The following is a 15,144-nucleotide window of genomic DNA, read 5'->3' as shown; positions in this document are numbered from 1 at the left end:
AATGTCAATAATTTAATTCAAAACCCTCTACTCTACAAACTATTTCGCTAACTCACAAAAAAGCGTAGCAAATAAATATTTCTCTACCATCTACTCTCTCACAAATAGATTACCGCTCAAAAAATTTCGACTACTCTCTCCTATACAAACCCTTCATCTACTCGACTTCATCTCTTTTCTAAATTTCTAAATCGGTTAAGAGTATTAGGAATGTCAACCGGACACAAACACACAAGTGATTTAGTTGGATCGTCGACCGTTCCCGGAAAAACGACATCAGAAATGGAGGTCAACACCAAATCAACAAATAGCACTGAAACGACTGGTTCAGGTAAAAGATTTCATTCGTTTTTTTTTGTATGACTTCAATTTTAGGTTTTTAAAACACAGTTTGATTATTCAAAAGATTTAATTCTTAGGTTTCATTATTTAATTTTCTGATGAGTTCGATTTATGCTTTTTCTAAACAACAGAAAAATATTCTTGCAGTTAAGTACTATATATTTAAATTTTTATGATTATTGACATTAGAAGATGTCTGTTGACATATTGGTATTGACATTTTATACAATAATTATTAAAATAATGTATGCTTATTTGAATTGTTGTTGACATAGTCATATGGTTGCTATAAAATAAATATGTTCTGTATACATAAAGATGAATTCATATGTGAAGTGTGAGAGGATTACATAGTATTATATTATATATATACCAACAGGGTATGACTGCACTAGTCATATGTATGCTTGTAGTTGCTATAAATTTTGGCATGATATTACTGTATTGTTGACATTTTGTTGACACAGGGGTTTTGACATTTTATACAATAATTATTGACATAATGTATGCTTGTTTGAATGGCTGTCAACATAGTCATATGGTTGCTATACATGTTCTGTTGACACGGGATTATTTATATTAAAAAGCGTATGATTGCACTTGTCATATGTAAGGTTGTAGTTGCTATGAATTTTGACATGATATTACTGTATTGCTGACATTTTATTGTACTTGATTTTAATCCAGAAAAAAAGAACACATCAAAACATAAAAGAAGCACAACAATTGATGAGGATGAGTTAACTATATCTGAGATTAGAAGCAAAAGAAGAAATGACCAGAAAGAGTTAATTGCTTCTGAGATTAGAAGCAAAAAACGGAATGACAAGCACACAAAGGTTAAGGAACAGAATAAGAAAAGTAATTACTTTTCTAAATGGCTTCTAATCAAAAGGCAGACGTGGTTTTTTATTCAAACCATGAGAAAAATGAATGAGGCACAGGTTAATGCTGTGAAGGAGTTGGGTTTTGGGAATGTTTTGTATTTCAACATAGACTACATTCCTAGCTTTTTGGCATTCGAATTGGTGAAGAGTTTTGATGAAAAACAGTGCAAGATAAAGCTTAATAATGGCAGGAGTGTTAATATCACAGAAAACGATGTGGAGCTGGTATACGGATTTCCGAGAGGTAGGATTAGTTACTCCAGGTATAACTGTAAAAGTAATGCAGATTTCATGAGAGAGTTAGGAAAAGATTGTGAAATAAAAAAGGAGGAAACGTTAGCCATAAAGATGTTGAAGAACTTATGTTAGCAGATTGTCAAGGAGGGACAAGGTTCAAGAGATTGTTCTTGGTACTATTAGAAGCAACATTGATTGAGCCATCAACATGTGGAACAATCAAGTCTAAGATTGGGAAAATAGTTGATGATCTGGACAATATTCGAAATGTCAACTGGTGTTCATACACATTGTCTGTTCTCAAGTTTGCAAAGGAAAATTGGTCAAAGAAAAAGAAGAATGCTTTTGCAGGACCACTTCCTTTACTCATGGTATGTTTTACATTTGACTTTACAAATTATCAACAGTGAACATAATTACATTAGGTTGTATGAGTAGTTGATATAGCTTGTAATTGTTATTGATATGGATTTTATATGCAGCTCTGCTACATAGATAAAGTTTTACAAGCCAAACGTTCAGTTCCTCGCACATTCCCAATAATGAAAGGCTGGACAAGCACTCATCTGCAAGATAAGGAAAATCGAGAGATAAATGTAGGAATATTTGGTAATGGACTTATCTTCAAAAGATATGCCCGTAATCTGGAGCAGGAGCAGGAGCATGAGCCTCAACAACAAATTCCACACGTAGTTGACAGTGGGGTTGGGTCTTCCCAAAGTGTTGTCCCAAAAGATATCATGCAGAATGTAATGAAATACATTCAACTCATAAATTATGGGAAGAACAATCTAGTAAAATGTAACACCCCGACTTTTTCTACCTTTTATTTGTTCTCGTAGTGACATCAATTGTGCGCTTGAAAAAATTTCGGCTTTGTTTCGTTTGTCAAGAGAAGAATATATCATTTTGGACATATAACAATTATTCTTTTTCTATCCCATTTATTAATTTTTTCCTAGCCCAATTCTTATTTTCTTTTTTGAACTATTCTTTTTGAAGCCCAATTTTTTGAGAAGACCAAGTCAGCTTTTTATTTCATCAATTAAGAGCACTTCACCACTTACTTTTCGGTTATCACATTTGAGAAGGAGAAAAAAATCAGATTTTAATAAAGGAGCAAATCTCGGTCATATCTCCAACAAACATATCTACCAACTACTTATATCTCTTTCAACGCCACCATTCTTCCAAAACCCTACCAAAGAAAACCGAGAGTGTTAGGAATGAGAGAAAGGGCGTGGCGGTGGTGCCGTGTTGAGAAGAAGGCTGCAAAAGCTCCAACAGCGGGGCTGGACGGCGACGACTCCTACTCCGATCAGCAGCCTCGCAACCGACGGACAACAGTAACGCGCTGATGAAGCTCCGAGGAGGCAGCGGCGGCGGCGGTGTCACAGCGAGGGGCTGGCGGATCAAAGAGAGAGGGCTGGAGATGGAGCGACGGCTGAGCAGCAACGTTAGTTCAGCGACAATGATAGATGGAGGAGTGACAGCGGCGGTGCGAAGCTGATCGGGACAGCGATGGCCCAGCTTGTACGCTCGACGAATCCCGAACAGCAGCGGCTGTTCTCAGCAGCAGCAATCACGGCTGCTCATGACGGACAGCGGCTACGATGGCAGAGAATTACACCGAACAGCAGCGGCGTTAAGCGCTGCCTGACGATAAATGGTGGACAGAGACGACGAGCCCATGGCTGCGGCGAAATCGCCGCTGTGATTTCTGCAGCGATGGCGTGGTGTTGAGCAAATCGGAGCAGCGATGGAGAGGGGGAATGGCGTGAGGAAGTACAGGAGGGAGTATTTGGGGAGTTTAGTTGCTGGATTAGAATGTTGAGAGAGAGACGTGGGGTACTACAGAGTTGGTTAATGATTTAATTAGGAGACTTAGGCCGCTGGTTTATTTGAGTTGGACTGGAATTTGAATACAAGAATGACGAGAGCTTCGGCGGAGTTAATACATGGATGAATACGACGTTCTAAGATTACGGGAAAATTTCAGAATCTTCTAAGTAAGATCGAAGGGTAAGACTTAACATCCGTAGGATTCATGTATTATTTTATTTAAATGTTTTGTGCTATGTGAATTAATTTTAAGATTTGGGTCTAGAGTACATCGAATTAATGGGTGACGTTGAGCATGCTATTTGAGGACGGAATGGAACACACATTAAGGCTTTAAACGATCGAGGTGAGCTTTCTTTTTAAATAAGGGCTATGCCCTAAGTATATTTTGATGTGAAAATGATATGAATATTTGTCATGCCGTGTTTTATTTTATTCTATGAAACCTATCTGATGTGGCTTTTGCCATCTATGGATAATCGAATTCGGGTCTGACTAGGGAGTGAGTCCCTACTCAGGCTAGTGTACACCAATGGGGATCGTGAGCCATCCTTTGGGTCGGCCGGTCTAGTGACTTGGAATGTGGCCACATTCCTTGTCATCAATGGATCAGATATGGTAGACATCTATAGGAAAATGGGTGATCAGTCGAATTTTACAATGGAAATGATTTTAGTGTCTCGGGCATTTTTAAAGTTAGAACCCCGAGGACACTCAATGGTGGCATGATAAATACTTTTTTGTAAAATGTTTTCGGCATGAGTCCACTGAGTGCATCAAGTACTCAGCCCTGCATTCTTGTTAAAAATGTGCAGGTTGAGCTGTGACGAGCGCGGTGGGTGTTGAGAGAGCTGGTGAAGATTTGTGTTTGCTTTTAAATATTCCGAATATATTATGTCTTCATACATAATATGATTCTTCTCTCGAATGCTTCCGCTAAATGTTGTTTCTTTCGAGTTCATTTATTGATGAGATATTGTATTCCTTTGAGTTGTTAGCTGTTGAGATAATACTCTGATTTTATTCGAATTGCCCCTATTATTTCGAGCTATGTTCGAGTTTCTTTTATTTCCCCTTTCTTCCCCGCTTCTTTAATCCTCCCCTAGTCACGATCAACCGTGTTTTCTATCCTTAGAAAATGCGGTCGTGACAAAGTGGTATCAAAGCAATTTTTCTTTCCGCTCTGGACCCGAGAGTCTTTTTCAATCATAGTCTAGAATCATTTCGCTAGACTAAAATGTTGTGAATTGAAGGCTCAACATCCCGCTTCGCTACGCTCAACCGAGAAAGAGGTAATATATTTTTGAGAAATTTTTATGAGAAAGTTTTGGAGAAAGAAAGAAAGATGAGAAAATTTTTAGAAAGAAATACGAGGAAGTTTTGAAGAGGAATGACGGATTGTTTTATGTGAAGGAGGAAAGTTGATGGATTGTTTTGAGAGTGTTGAAATTTTTGAGAAAAAGTGAGTTGTGAAGAAAATGTTGGTTTTGAATGTAAATGCGAAGTGCGAAAGTGTTTTGCTTTGGGATGTGAAAATGTCGTGTGTTATACTTGTTTATCTTGAGGTATGTATGACGTTAAATGTGATGGTTGTTGATCTATGAGAAAATAAAATGTGTTGTGAACCGTGTGAACCGTAGTTCTAAATTGAAAACTTACCTATTGTTTTTTTCGAGTGACAAAAACGAACGAGAATCTGAAAGTTTGAGGCGAACCCCTAATTTGTTAAGGCACGAGGCAAGGAGATCGAGAGTGGGAATGTAGGCCGGTGATCATGAAACCTTTTCTATTCCTTTTGGAGCAAGCTATGTGCGAACCATTATATCTCTAGTTGAATAATTACTATTTCCTATAGTTTTCCTTAAACATAAGATAAAAAAAAAATAAGAGGAAGATTTCAAGAAGAGGGGGATAGCGAAGACGAAATGAAGTTTCTAACGCGGAAGAGGATGAGACACAAGAAGAGATGATGCTAAGTGAAGTATCCATACAACTACGAGAGATCGTACTCACAATTTAAATTAGTATAGTCGCATCTTGCATAAACTAGAAAGTGGCGACACGACGGAGAAGATCTTGATACCCTGCTGAGGAGCACGGGGATAATAACAACTTTCTACGAGAATGAGCATTATGACATGCAAGGAATATTATGACGATACAACTTTCAACTATAGTTATTAATTTTAACAATATGAGGAAGCTGCATGGAAATAGGAAGACAAGACGATGGAAGAATATTATATTTAAGGACGTAAGCAAATTTCGGGACGAAATTTTTGTTAAGATGGGTAGATTGTAACACCCCGACTTTTTCTACCTTTTATTTGTTCTTGTAGTGACATCGTTTGTGCGCTTGAAAAAATTTCGGCTTTGTTTCGTTTGTCAAGAGAAGAATATATCATTTTGGACGTATAACAATTATTCTTTTTCTATCCCATTTATTAATTTTTTCCAAGCCCAATTCTTATTTTCTTTTTTGAACTATTCTTTTTGAAGCCCAATTTTTTGAGAAGACCAAGTCAGCTTTTTATTTCATCAATTTAGAGCACTTCACCACTTACTTTTCGGTTATCACATTTGAGAAGGAGAAAAAAATCAGATTTTAATAAAGGAGCAAATCTCGGCCATATCTCCAACAAACATATCTACCAACGTCTTATATCTCTTTCAACGCCACCATTCTTCCAAAACCCTACCAAAGAAAACCGAGAGAGTTAGGAATGAGAGAAAGGGCGTGGCGGTGGTGCCGTGTTGAGAAGAAGGCTGCAAAAGCTCCAACAGCGGGGCTGGACGGCGACGACTCCTACTCCGATCAGCAGCCTCGCAACCGACGGACAACAGTAACGCGCTGATGAAGCTCCGAGGAGGCAGCGGCGGCGGCGGTGTCACAACGAGGGGCTGGTGGATCAAAGAGAGAGGGCTGGAGATGGAGCGACGGCTGAGCAGCAACGTTAGTTCAGCGACAATGATAGATGGAGGAGTGACAGCGGCGGTGCGAAGCTGATCGGGACAGCGATGGCCCAGCTTGTACGCTCGACGAATCCCGAACAGCAGCGGCTGTTCTCAGCAGCAGCAATCACGGCTGCTCATGACGGACAGCGGCTACGATGGCAGAGAATTACACCGAACAGCAGCGGCGTTAAGCGCTGCCTGACGATAAATGGTGGACAGAGACGACGAGCCCATGGCTGCGGCGAAATCGCCGCTGTGATTTCTGCAGCGATGGCGTGGTGTTGAGCAAATCGGAGCAGCGATGGAGAGGGGGAATGGCGTGAGGAAGTACAGGAGGGAGTATTTGGGGAGTTTAGTTGCTGGATTAGAATGTTGAGAGAGAGACGTGGGGTACTACAGAGTTGGTTAATGATTTAATTAGGAGACTTAGGCCGCTGGTTTATTTGAGTTGGACTGGAATTTGAATACAAGAATGACGAGAGCTTCGGCGGAGTTAATACATGGATGAATACGACGTTCTAAGATTACGGGAAAATTTCAGAATCTTCTAAGTAAGATCGAAGGGTAAGACTTAACATCCGTAGGATTCATGTATTATTTTATTTAAATGTTCTGTGCTATGTGAATTAATTTTAAGATTTGGGTCTAGAGTACATCGAATTAATGGGTGACGTTGAGCATGCTATTTGAGGACGGAATGAAACACACATTAAGGCTTTAAACGATCGAGGTGAGCTTTCTTTTTAAATAAGGGCTATGCCCTAATTATATTTTGATGTGAAAATGATATGAATATTTGTCATGCCGTGTTTTATTTTATTCTATGGAACCTATCTGATGTGGCTTTTGCCATCTATGGATAATCGAATTCGGGTCTGACTAGGGAGTGAGTCCCTACTCAGGCTAGTGTACACCAATGGGGATCGTGAGCCGTCCTTTGGGTCGGCCGGTCTAGTGACTTGGAATGTGGCCACATTCCTTGTCATCAATGGATCAGATATGGTAGACATCTATGGGAAAATGGTTGATCAGTCGAATTTTACAATGGAAATGATTTTAGTGTCTCGGGCATTTTTAAAGTTAGAACCCCGAGGACACTCAATGGTGGCATGATAAATACTTTTTTGTAAAATGTTTTCGGCATGAGTCCACTGAGTGCATCAAGTACTCAGCCCTGCATTCTTTTTAAAAATGTGCAGGTTGAGCTGTGACGAGCGCGGTGGGTGTTGAGAGAGCTGGTGAAGAGTTGTGTTTGCTTTTAAATATTCCGAATATATTATGTCTTCATACATAATATGATTCTTCTCTCGAATGCTTCCGCTGAATGTTGTTTCTTTCGAGTTCATTTATTGATGAGATATTGTATTCCTTTGAGTTGTTAGCTGTTGAGATAATACTCTGATTTTATTCGAATTGCCCCTATTATTTCGAGCTATGGTCGAGTTTCGTTTATTTCCCCTTTCTTCCCCGCTTCTTTAATCCTCCCCTAGTCACGATCAACCGTGTTTTCTATCCTTAGAAAATGTGGTCGTGACAAAGAACCCTTGAAGAAGTTCCTACACACGTCAAAACTAATCATCTATTTGAATTAGTGTGTGATATTGCTAGATCTGCAATTGGAAGCCCAACAACTTCTGTTCAATCGGTGGAAGAAAAGTGTGTAAAGTTGCCATAGTCATTTCTTCAAGACAAAGATGAGGCATTTGACAACTGTAAAAGAATCTGTGAATCAATAGTTACTGTCGAAAAGAAAAAGGAAGCACTTGAAGATTTGACTGAATTTCCAACTTTCAAATGGAGAGATTGCTATAACAAAGTAAGTACATCATTTTGTTTACATAAGTTTGTCTAAGTTGAAATTAATTTAATATTAATTATAAATTACTATTTCAATAGACTGCTGAAGAAGAAATACATGAAGAACAAGAAAAGGAACAAGAACAAGGACAAGGATCAAAAGAGGACACATCATGCGGTGTCAATAATGAATCAGCGTCTCCTATGTCACCAACTGTTCTAGAATCTGATAACAAGAGGATTAAGACAGAAAATCAGAAAGATCTTGAATAGGTAGAATTTACAATAACTATCTTAAACTATAAAGATATTCTGCATATTATAGGTAAAAATATAATTGACATAACGTAATGTGTTTCAATTGAAACAACAGGAAGATAAGGAGAACCAAGATGACGCACATTTTGAAACGGACAGACAAAATCCATTGGATAAAGAAGATAATATTGTTGAGGTAACTAAAACTAAGATTAAACGGTATATTATTTTTATCAAATGAGTGAAGTGTTGTTGACATGACTTGATAGTGTAGTTGATATAAGCTATAATAATTATTGGCATGGCTTCTACGTGTAGTTGACATGGACAATTTTGTTTACATACATTTCTCAAAGTTTAAATTAATTTAATATTAATTATAAATTACTATTTCAATAGACTGCTGATGAAGAAGTACATGAAGAACAAGATAATGAAGAACAAGAAGAAGGAGAAGCATCAAAAGAGAACAAAACATGTGGCGTCAATAATGAATCAGTGTCTCCTATATCTACACCTGTACTAGAATCTGTACTAGAATCTGATAACAAGGGGGGTGAGATAGAAAATCAGAAAGATCTTGTACAGGTACAATTTACAATAATTATCTTAAACTCTAAAGATATTCTGCATATTATAGGTAAAAATATAATTGACATAACGTAATATGTTTCAGTTGAAACAACTTGAAGATAAGGAGAATCAAGATGACACACATGTTGAAACGGACAGAGAAAATCCACTGGATAAAGAAGATAATATTGTTGAGGTAACTATAACTAAAATCCATTATATTATTTTTATAAAATGAGTGAAATGTTGTTGACATGACTTGATAGTGTAGTTGATATGAGTTATAATAATTATTGACATGGCTTTTACGTGTAGTTGACATGGCTTCTACGTGTAGTTGACATAACTTATAAGTGTTGTTGACATAGCCTCTATGAGTAGTTAATATATTATGTACCGTAGTTGACAGGAGAAAGAAACAGAATACATATCCCTACATCGCCAGTTTCTGATCCTAAAGGGGTTAGTCAAATCTCGTCTTTTGTTATTTAGAATTAATTCAAATTAATTTGATATTAATTATAAATTACTAATTTAATAGGCTGTTGAAGAAAAAGAAGAAGAAGGAACAAAAGAAGACACAGTGGGTGATGACAATAGTGAATCAGCCTCTCCTATCTCACCACCAGCTGCAGGTCCAATGGATGACGCACATGTTGAAATGAACAAAGCAAAGCAACAGGAGAAAGGAAAAGAGAAAGAAGAGAATATTGTTAAAGTAAAGTAACTGAAACTAAGATTAAATAGTATATTGTTTTTATAAAATGACTGAATTGTTGTTGAAATGGCTTGAAAGTGTGGTTGACATTTGGTTATAATTGTTATTGACATGATTTGTACGTGTAGGTATCATGTCTTATAATTGTTGTTGGCATGAATTTTATTTGCTCTTAACATGGTTCTGTGTGTAGCAGATATAGTACGTACACTAATTTACATAACTCGTATGTGCGGTTGACACGATATGCACCATACTTGACATAATTATACTAGTTGTTGACATGGCTAGTATATATAGTTGACATGATTTTTAATTGAAATTAACATGAATTTCATTTGCACTGACAGAAGACTGTTGTTCCATTCTCTGAGATTCCACTGACAGAAGCTAGTGTGAAAAGGTCTGATGATAAAACGCATTCCGACCCATTCCTAGGCTCTCCAGTTGACATAAGAGTTGTAGATACAAAAACATACCTGGAATCTTATGAAAGAACTGTCTACTACTACATACTAGAAACAGAATGAACATATGAGTATGCATTATTTAATTATTTCATTGATCTAAAAAGTATTTTTAGTTTTCTATACAGTAAACATAATTTATGAATATTGTTCATATGTCATTTGAATAACTTCATTTCAGAAATGCATGCGTTTATGAAGACGATTTTACTTGGGCGACCAAGGAATTGTTTTTATCACTGAAGCCCCATGTTGAAATTAATGTGGGTGTAATTAACGCGTGGGCTTCACACCTGAACAACAGAGAAAATGAAAGGCCAACAACATCACTTTCACGCTTTTTCATGAGTACATCTCCATGTGTAAGTGATCTTAAATTATATGTAAACTGTTTCAGTCAGATGTCTCCCTAACCAAAAATGTTAATTGCAGAACTTCAATGTAACAAATCGGCAGGAAAATTGGGATGCTTCGACAGCAAAGAGAAATTTTATTTCTCAGATAGATAATGAGGTTGAAAGAAGACCAGATTTCAACTGGAGAAAAATTGATTTGGTAATAAGATCTAAAAATGATATCTATGTTAGAATATGAACAAGTATTCTATGGATATAATTGTATATTTCATGTCATACAGGTCTTCTTCCCAGTTTGTGCAGATAACCATTACTACCTTGTAGTACATTGGATGAAGAAAAACATCATTGACATCATAGATAATATAAAGCCACATAAAGATACAGATCCGTTGAAGAATTATGGCATTGATATTGGCTTACTGGTATGCTTTTATCTATGTTATAGACATATTCTCTACATTGTGTTGAAATGCTTTGTACGTGTAGTTTAATTTAGTTATTTATATATTTTGCAGAAAGATATGTTCGAAGCATACTTCATAGAGAAGAAATTGCTAGATCTTTCAGAAAATATAAACAAGTCTTCATTCAACTTTCTGAATTTAGAATGGGCAACAACCACAAACATAAAGGACTGCGGTGTCTATTTGATGAGGCACATGGAGACCTATGTTGGGAAAAAGGGCAGTGATTGGGATATCGGCTTCTCTGCGCGTAGTCTGAAGATTATCCAAATACTCAGGGGAAGATATTGTTGCACGATGATTGCATCAATTTACAATAACCAGAGATCGCCAATGTTACAACTAGCTCATGATTGGATGGAAGCAAACATGGACAAATTGTATAAGCTAAACAACAAATACAAGAAGTTGTTTAGTTGTAGAAAGAGGAAGTGAACAAAAACTGATTTTAATGTTTGATGTTAACTTGTTTTTTGGATTGGTTTTTAAATGATTATTATGCATTCTGACTTTTGAAATTAGCAGTTATAACAAATGTTAATAAGTTCAACAAATTGTATTGAAATGTAAACAACTTGATTGAAATATCAACAACCTATAACAAAATGTCAACAGCTTGTATAAAGTGTCAACAACTTGGAAAATAAATATTATGTCAACAACTTAAAATTGACATAATTATAATAGTTGTTGACATGGCTAGTACGTGTAGTTGACATGACTTAAAATTGTTGTCAACATGTTTTCTATGTATTGTTCACATGGCTTGTACGTGTAGTTGACATGGCTTGAAACATAGTTGACATGACTGGTATGTGCCGTTGACACGATGTGTACCATAGTTGACATAATTATATTAGTTGTTGACATGGCCAGTATATATATAGTTGACACGATATGTACCGTAGTTGACATGACTGGTATGTGCGGTTGACACGATGTGCACCATAGTTGACATAATTATATTAGTTGTTGACATGGCCAGTATATATATAGTTGACACGATATGTACCGTAGTTGACATGACCGGTATGTGCGGTTGACACGATGTGCACCATAGTTGACATAATTATATTAGTTGTTGACATGGCCAGTATATATATAGTTGACACGATATGTACCGTAGTTGACATGACTGGTATGTGCCGTTGACACGATGTGCACCATAGTTGACATAATTATATTAGTTGTTGGCATGGCCAGTATATATATAGTTGACACGATATGTACGTAGTTGACATGACCGGTATGTGCGGTTGACACGATGTGCACCATAGTTGACATAATTATATTAGTTGTTGACATGGCCAGTATATATAGTTAACATGATTTTTAATTGTTGACATGTGCACCTTAAAAACATGATGGAGCACGAAAGCAAGGCAGAGTCCAAGTTGTACTGAAAAGTCAACAACTTATAACCAAATGTCAACACCTTGTATAAAGGTGTACAACTCAGAAAACAAAACTTATAATTAAAAAAACAGAATCATAAAATAGATGTCAACAGAGAGTAAAATCAGATATCAACAACTAACAAGAAAATGTCAATAATTTGTAGTCTATGTCAACAACTAAAAAACAATCATGTCTGATTTCTGCCACAACTTCTAGCATTATGATCAGTAACTTTGTGACACTTTCCACAACGCCTATGAGGTTTATTTACTTTTTCAATTGCTTTCTCTATGCTTGACTTAATCCTGTTTTTCTTGTCACTTGCACCTCCTTTTGTACTAACCACATCTGGAGCATGGGCAGTTATTTCTTCAGGAACAACAATACCATATATGTTCATGATTGAATCATTTTTATCAAGAGAAGACGATCCAGCACAGTCGTCTTTAAAGATTTGAGGACCAATACCCGCAAGCAAATTATCCAAAGCAATCAAATGATCTTTATTCCTAAAAGCACGCTGATATAGACCAAAGTAACGTCCATGACACCTATTAGCAATCTGTAGTTTGTCATCTTTGTTAGAACCTGCAGACATATAAAATGTCAACAGCCTATATAAGATGTCAACAGCCAATATAAGATATGTCAACAGCTTATACAACACATGCTAAAACTTAAACTAAAATATCTATAGAAAACAGTTTGCATACCTCTGTCAGATGCACTTTCATCAATTGTGAGACCATGAACTGCCTTTAGTAATTCACTTTTAAGCCAACGGTTACCAACATATTTCTCTGGAATATTGTTGACATCTTTATTTCTGAGAATGAAAAAAAGGTGGCTGCATAGATAACCACACCTTAAAAATAGTTTACACTCACATTCATATGACTCAGTCTCTATCTCATGTGTAACTGTAAAGATCTTCTTTCTAGCATCAGAAACTTTGAAGACCTCGATGTTCTCCAATGTGGACATGCTAATCATCCGACAACTCTTATCAGCCTCAACAATCAAATCTTGTACCACTCTAAACATCCTATCTGTGTAAACAGATGCCAATTGCTTCTCAAATGCTAAATCAGTGACATATTTTGGAGTGATTACAGAATCATAATAGTCAAGCCTTTCAGTTTGATTCCTTTGAGCATCAATGGCATTGTTATACTGAAGAGTGAAGTCAGCAAAATTGAACAACGGTTTCGAGTACCTCTTAAAAAAACTGTTTTCAGATTCTGAAAAAGATGTTGTTCTCATTAAAGAACCCATAGGAACATCTCTAAAGAAGGCTGGGATCCACATATGTCTGATCAAAAACATATCCTTAAACCACTTATGATCTTCTACACTATATTTTTCAACAATACTAGTCCATAATATATCAAACTCATCCGGATCTAACAACTCTGACCAAACACAAGACTTAAACTCCTTACTAAACTTTTCTCTATCAGAAATTGATTTAGGTATCTTCTCAAATAACTTGCTCATAATATGCCACATACACAAACGATGCCTTGTACCAGGTAATACCTTCTCAATGGCAAGCCTCATTCCCCAATCTTGGTCAGTGATTATGATTCTTGGAGCAACACCCATGCATTCAACAAATACAGTGAAAAGCCATGAAAATGCATCACAATTCTCACCGGATACGAAACCAGCTCCAAACGCAATAGGACACCCATGATTGTCTTTCCCAGTAAATGGACCAAACACCATACGATACCTATTGAACAAATACATCAACACAAAACATCAACAATGTCAATTATAGGTATATGCTATGTCAACTATTAAATCAGAAATGATGCAAAGTACAAATGTATCCTATGTCAACTACCATATCAACTACTATCTATGTCAATTACTAAGTATAATAAATAAACTACCTGTTTGTTGAATATGTTGTATCAAATGCTACAACATCTCCAAACATGTGGTAATGCTTCCGAGACTCAGCATCAGACCAGAATAAGCTCACTAACTTATTATCTTCAGGTGATAATTGATATTTGTAAAAAAACCCTTCACAAATTCTCTTCTTCTCTTGCATCTGATTTAGGATCATTTGCACATCCACTTCTTTTAATTTCTCTTTAATATCACGTGAACAATTCATAACCACCGAAAAACTCATTTAATAAGTTAAAAGTAGAAGTAGGACCGATGTTAGCTTTGGTGCAATCTTCAACAAACTTGTGATGAACATCATTCAAACTCCGATTACCTTTCATAAATCTCTTATGATCTTTGTCAACCATAGTATGATTGTGTTCCTCAACAAACTGATGCACAAGGTAATACTTATCACCAAAATCAGAAAAAAACTTAAAACTAATTCTCGCTCCACATCCACACCTTTTGGTGTCACGTTCTACGTCTCTTCTTTGAAGATACTTCTTCATCATCATCAGACACATTACCATCCTCAGATACACTAACATCAACATCCAACGAATCTACTGTATGAAATCCTTGTCTATTGCAAACAACATACTGAAAAATAATAACACCACCACTAGACCTATTTCCAAATCTTCGACAATCAAAACAAGACTCCTGAGCATACTTTTCATAAAAGGAAATTCCTTCCTCAAGGGAAGAAAATTTTTGACCTTCATAAGGCCTCGACTCAGGCTTGCAAATTGGAATAACAGACCCTACAACACAATATTTACCAAGGAACATAAATCATGTCAACAAATTTTCAAGTCATGTCAACAGAGCATAAATCAACAACATAACACCTTTAGTTATCTCTAAAGAGGTGGCTGAACTCTTGTAAAATTCTTAGACAATTGTTATAAGTTATGTAAGCCAAAATATCAGAACATGCTT

The 15,144-nt window shown here is 36.5% G+C and overlaps 1 protein-coding gene and 1 long non-coding RNA gene across 3 annotated transcripts in view; one reads left to right on the top strand and one right to left on the bottom strand.

Annotated features, from left to right (window-relative positions):
* Positions 1-5,889: 5,889 nt before the first annotated feature.
* On the top strand, positions 5,890-9,820 carry LOC125220166. Of its 2 annotated transcripts, XR_007176328.1 has the most exons (9): positions 5,890-6,827; positions 6,913-6,993; positions 7,463-8,079; positions 8,160-8,333; positions 8,434-8,514; positions 8,718-8,906; positions 8,995-9,087; positions 9,294-9,353; positions 9,433-9,820. It is a non-coding gene; the product is annotated as an uncharacterized LOC125220166 (long non-coding RNA). The 2 variants fall into 2 exon arrangements; XR_007176329.1 differs by lacking the exon at positions 6,913-6,993.
* A 2,664-nt stretch (positions 9,821-12,484) lies between these two features.
* Positions 12,485-15,144, bottom strand: part of LOC125220750 (protein FAR1-RELATED SEQUENCE 5-like) — a 3,369-nt gene continuing 709 nt past the window's right edge. The window contains exons 2-6 of the mRNA XM_048122895.1: positions 14,704-14,966; positions 14,534-14,591; positions 14,196-14,298; positions 13,011-14,032; positions 12,485-12,885 (exon numbers count right to left, since the gene is read on the bottom strand). Coding sequence (XP_047978852.1) covers positions 12,485-12,885; positions 13,011-14,032; positions 14,196-14,298; positions 14,534-14,591; positions 14,704-14,966 — 1,847 coding nt within the window. The remainder of the gene's footprint in view (positions 12,886-13,010; positions 14,033-14,195; positions 14,299-14,533; positions 14,592-14,703; positions 14,967-15,144) is intronic.

Source organism: Salvia hispanica, chromosome 4 (genome assembly GCF_023119035.1).
Source record: "Salvia hispanica cultivar TCC Black 2014 chromosome 4, UniMelb_Shisp_WGS_1.0, whole genome shotgun sequence".
NCBI classification, from domain to species: Eukaryota; Viridiplantae; Streptophyta; class Magnoliopsida; order Lamiales; family Lamiaceae; genus Salvia; species Salvia hispanica.
Note: the sequence above shows the minus strand (reverse complement) of the source record. Positions and strands in the feature narration are given on the sequence as shown.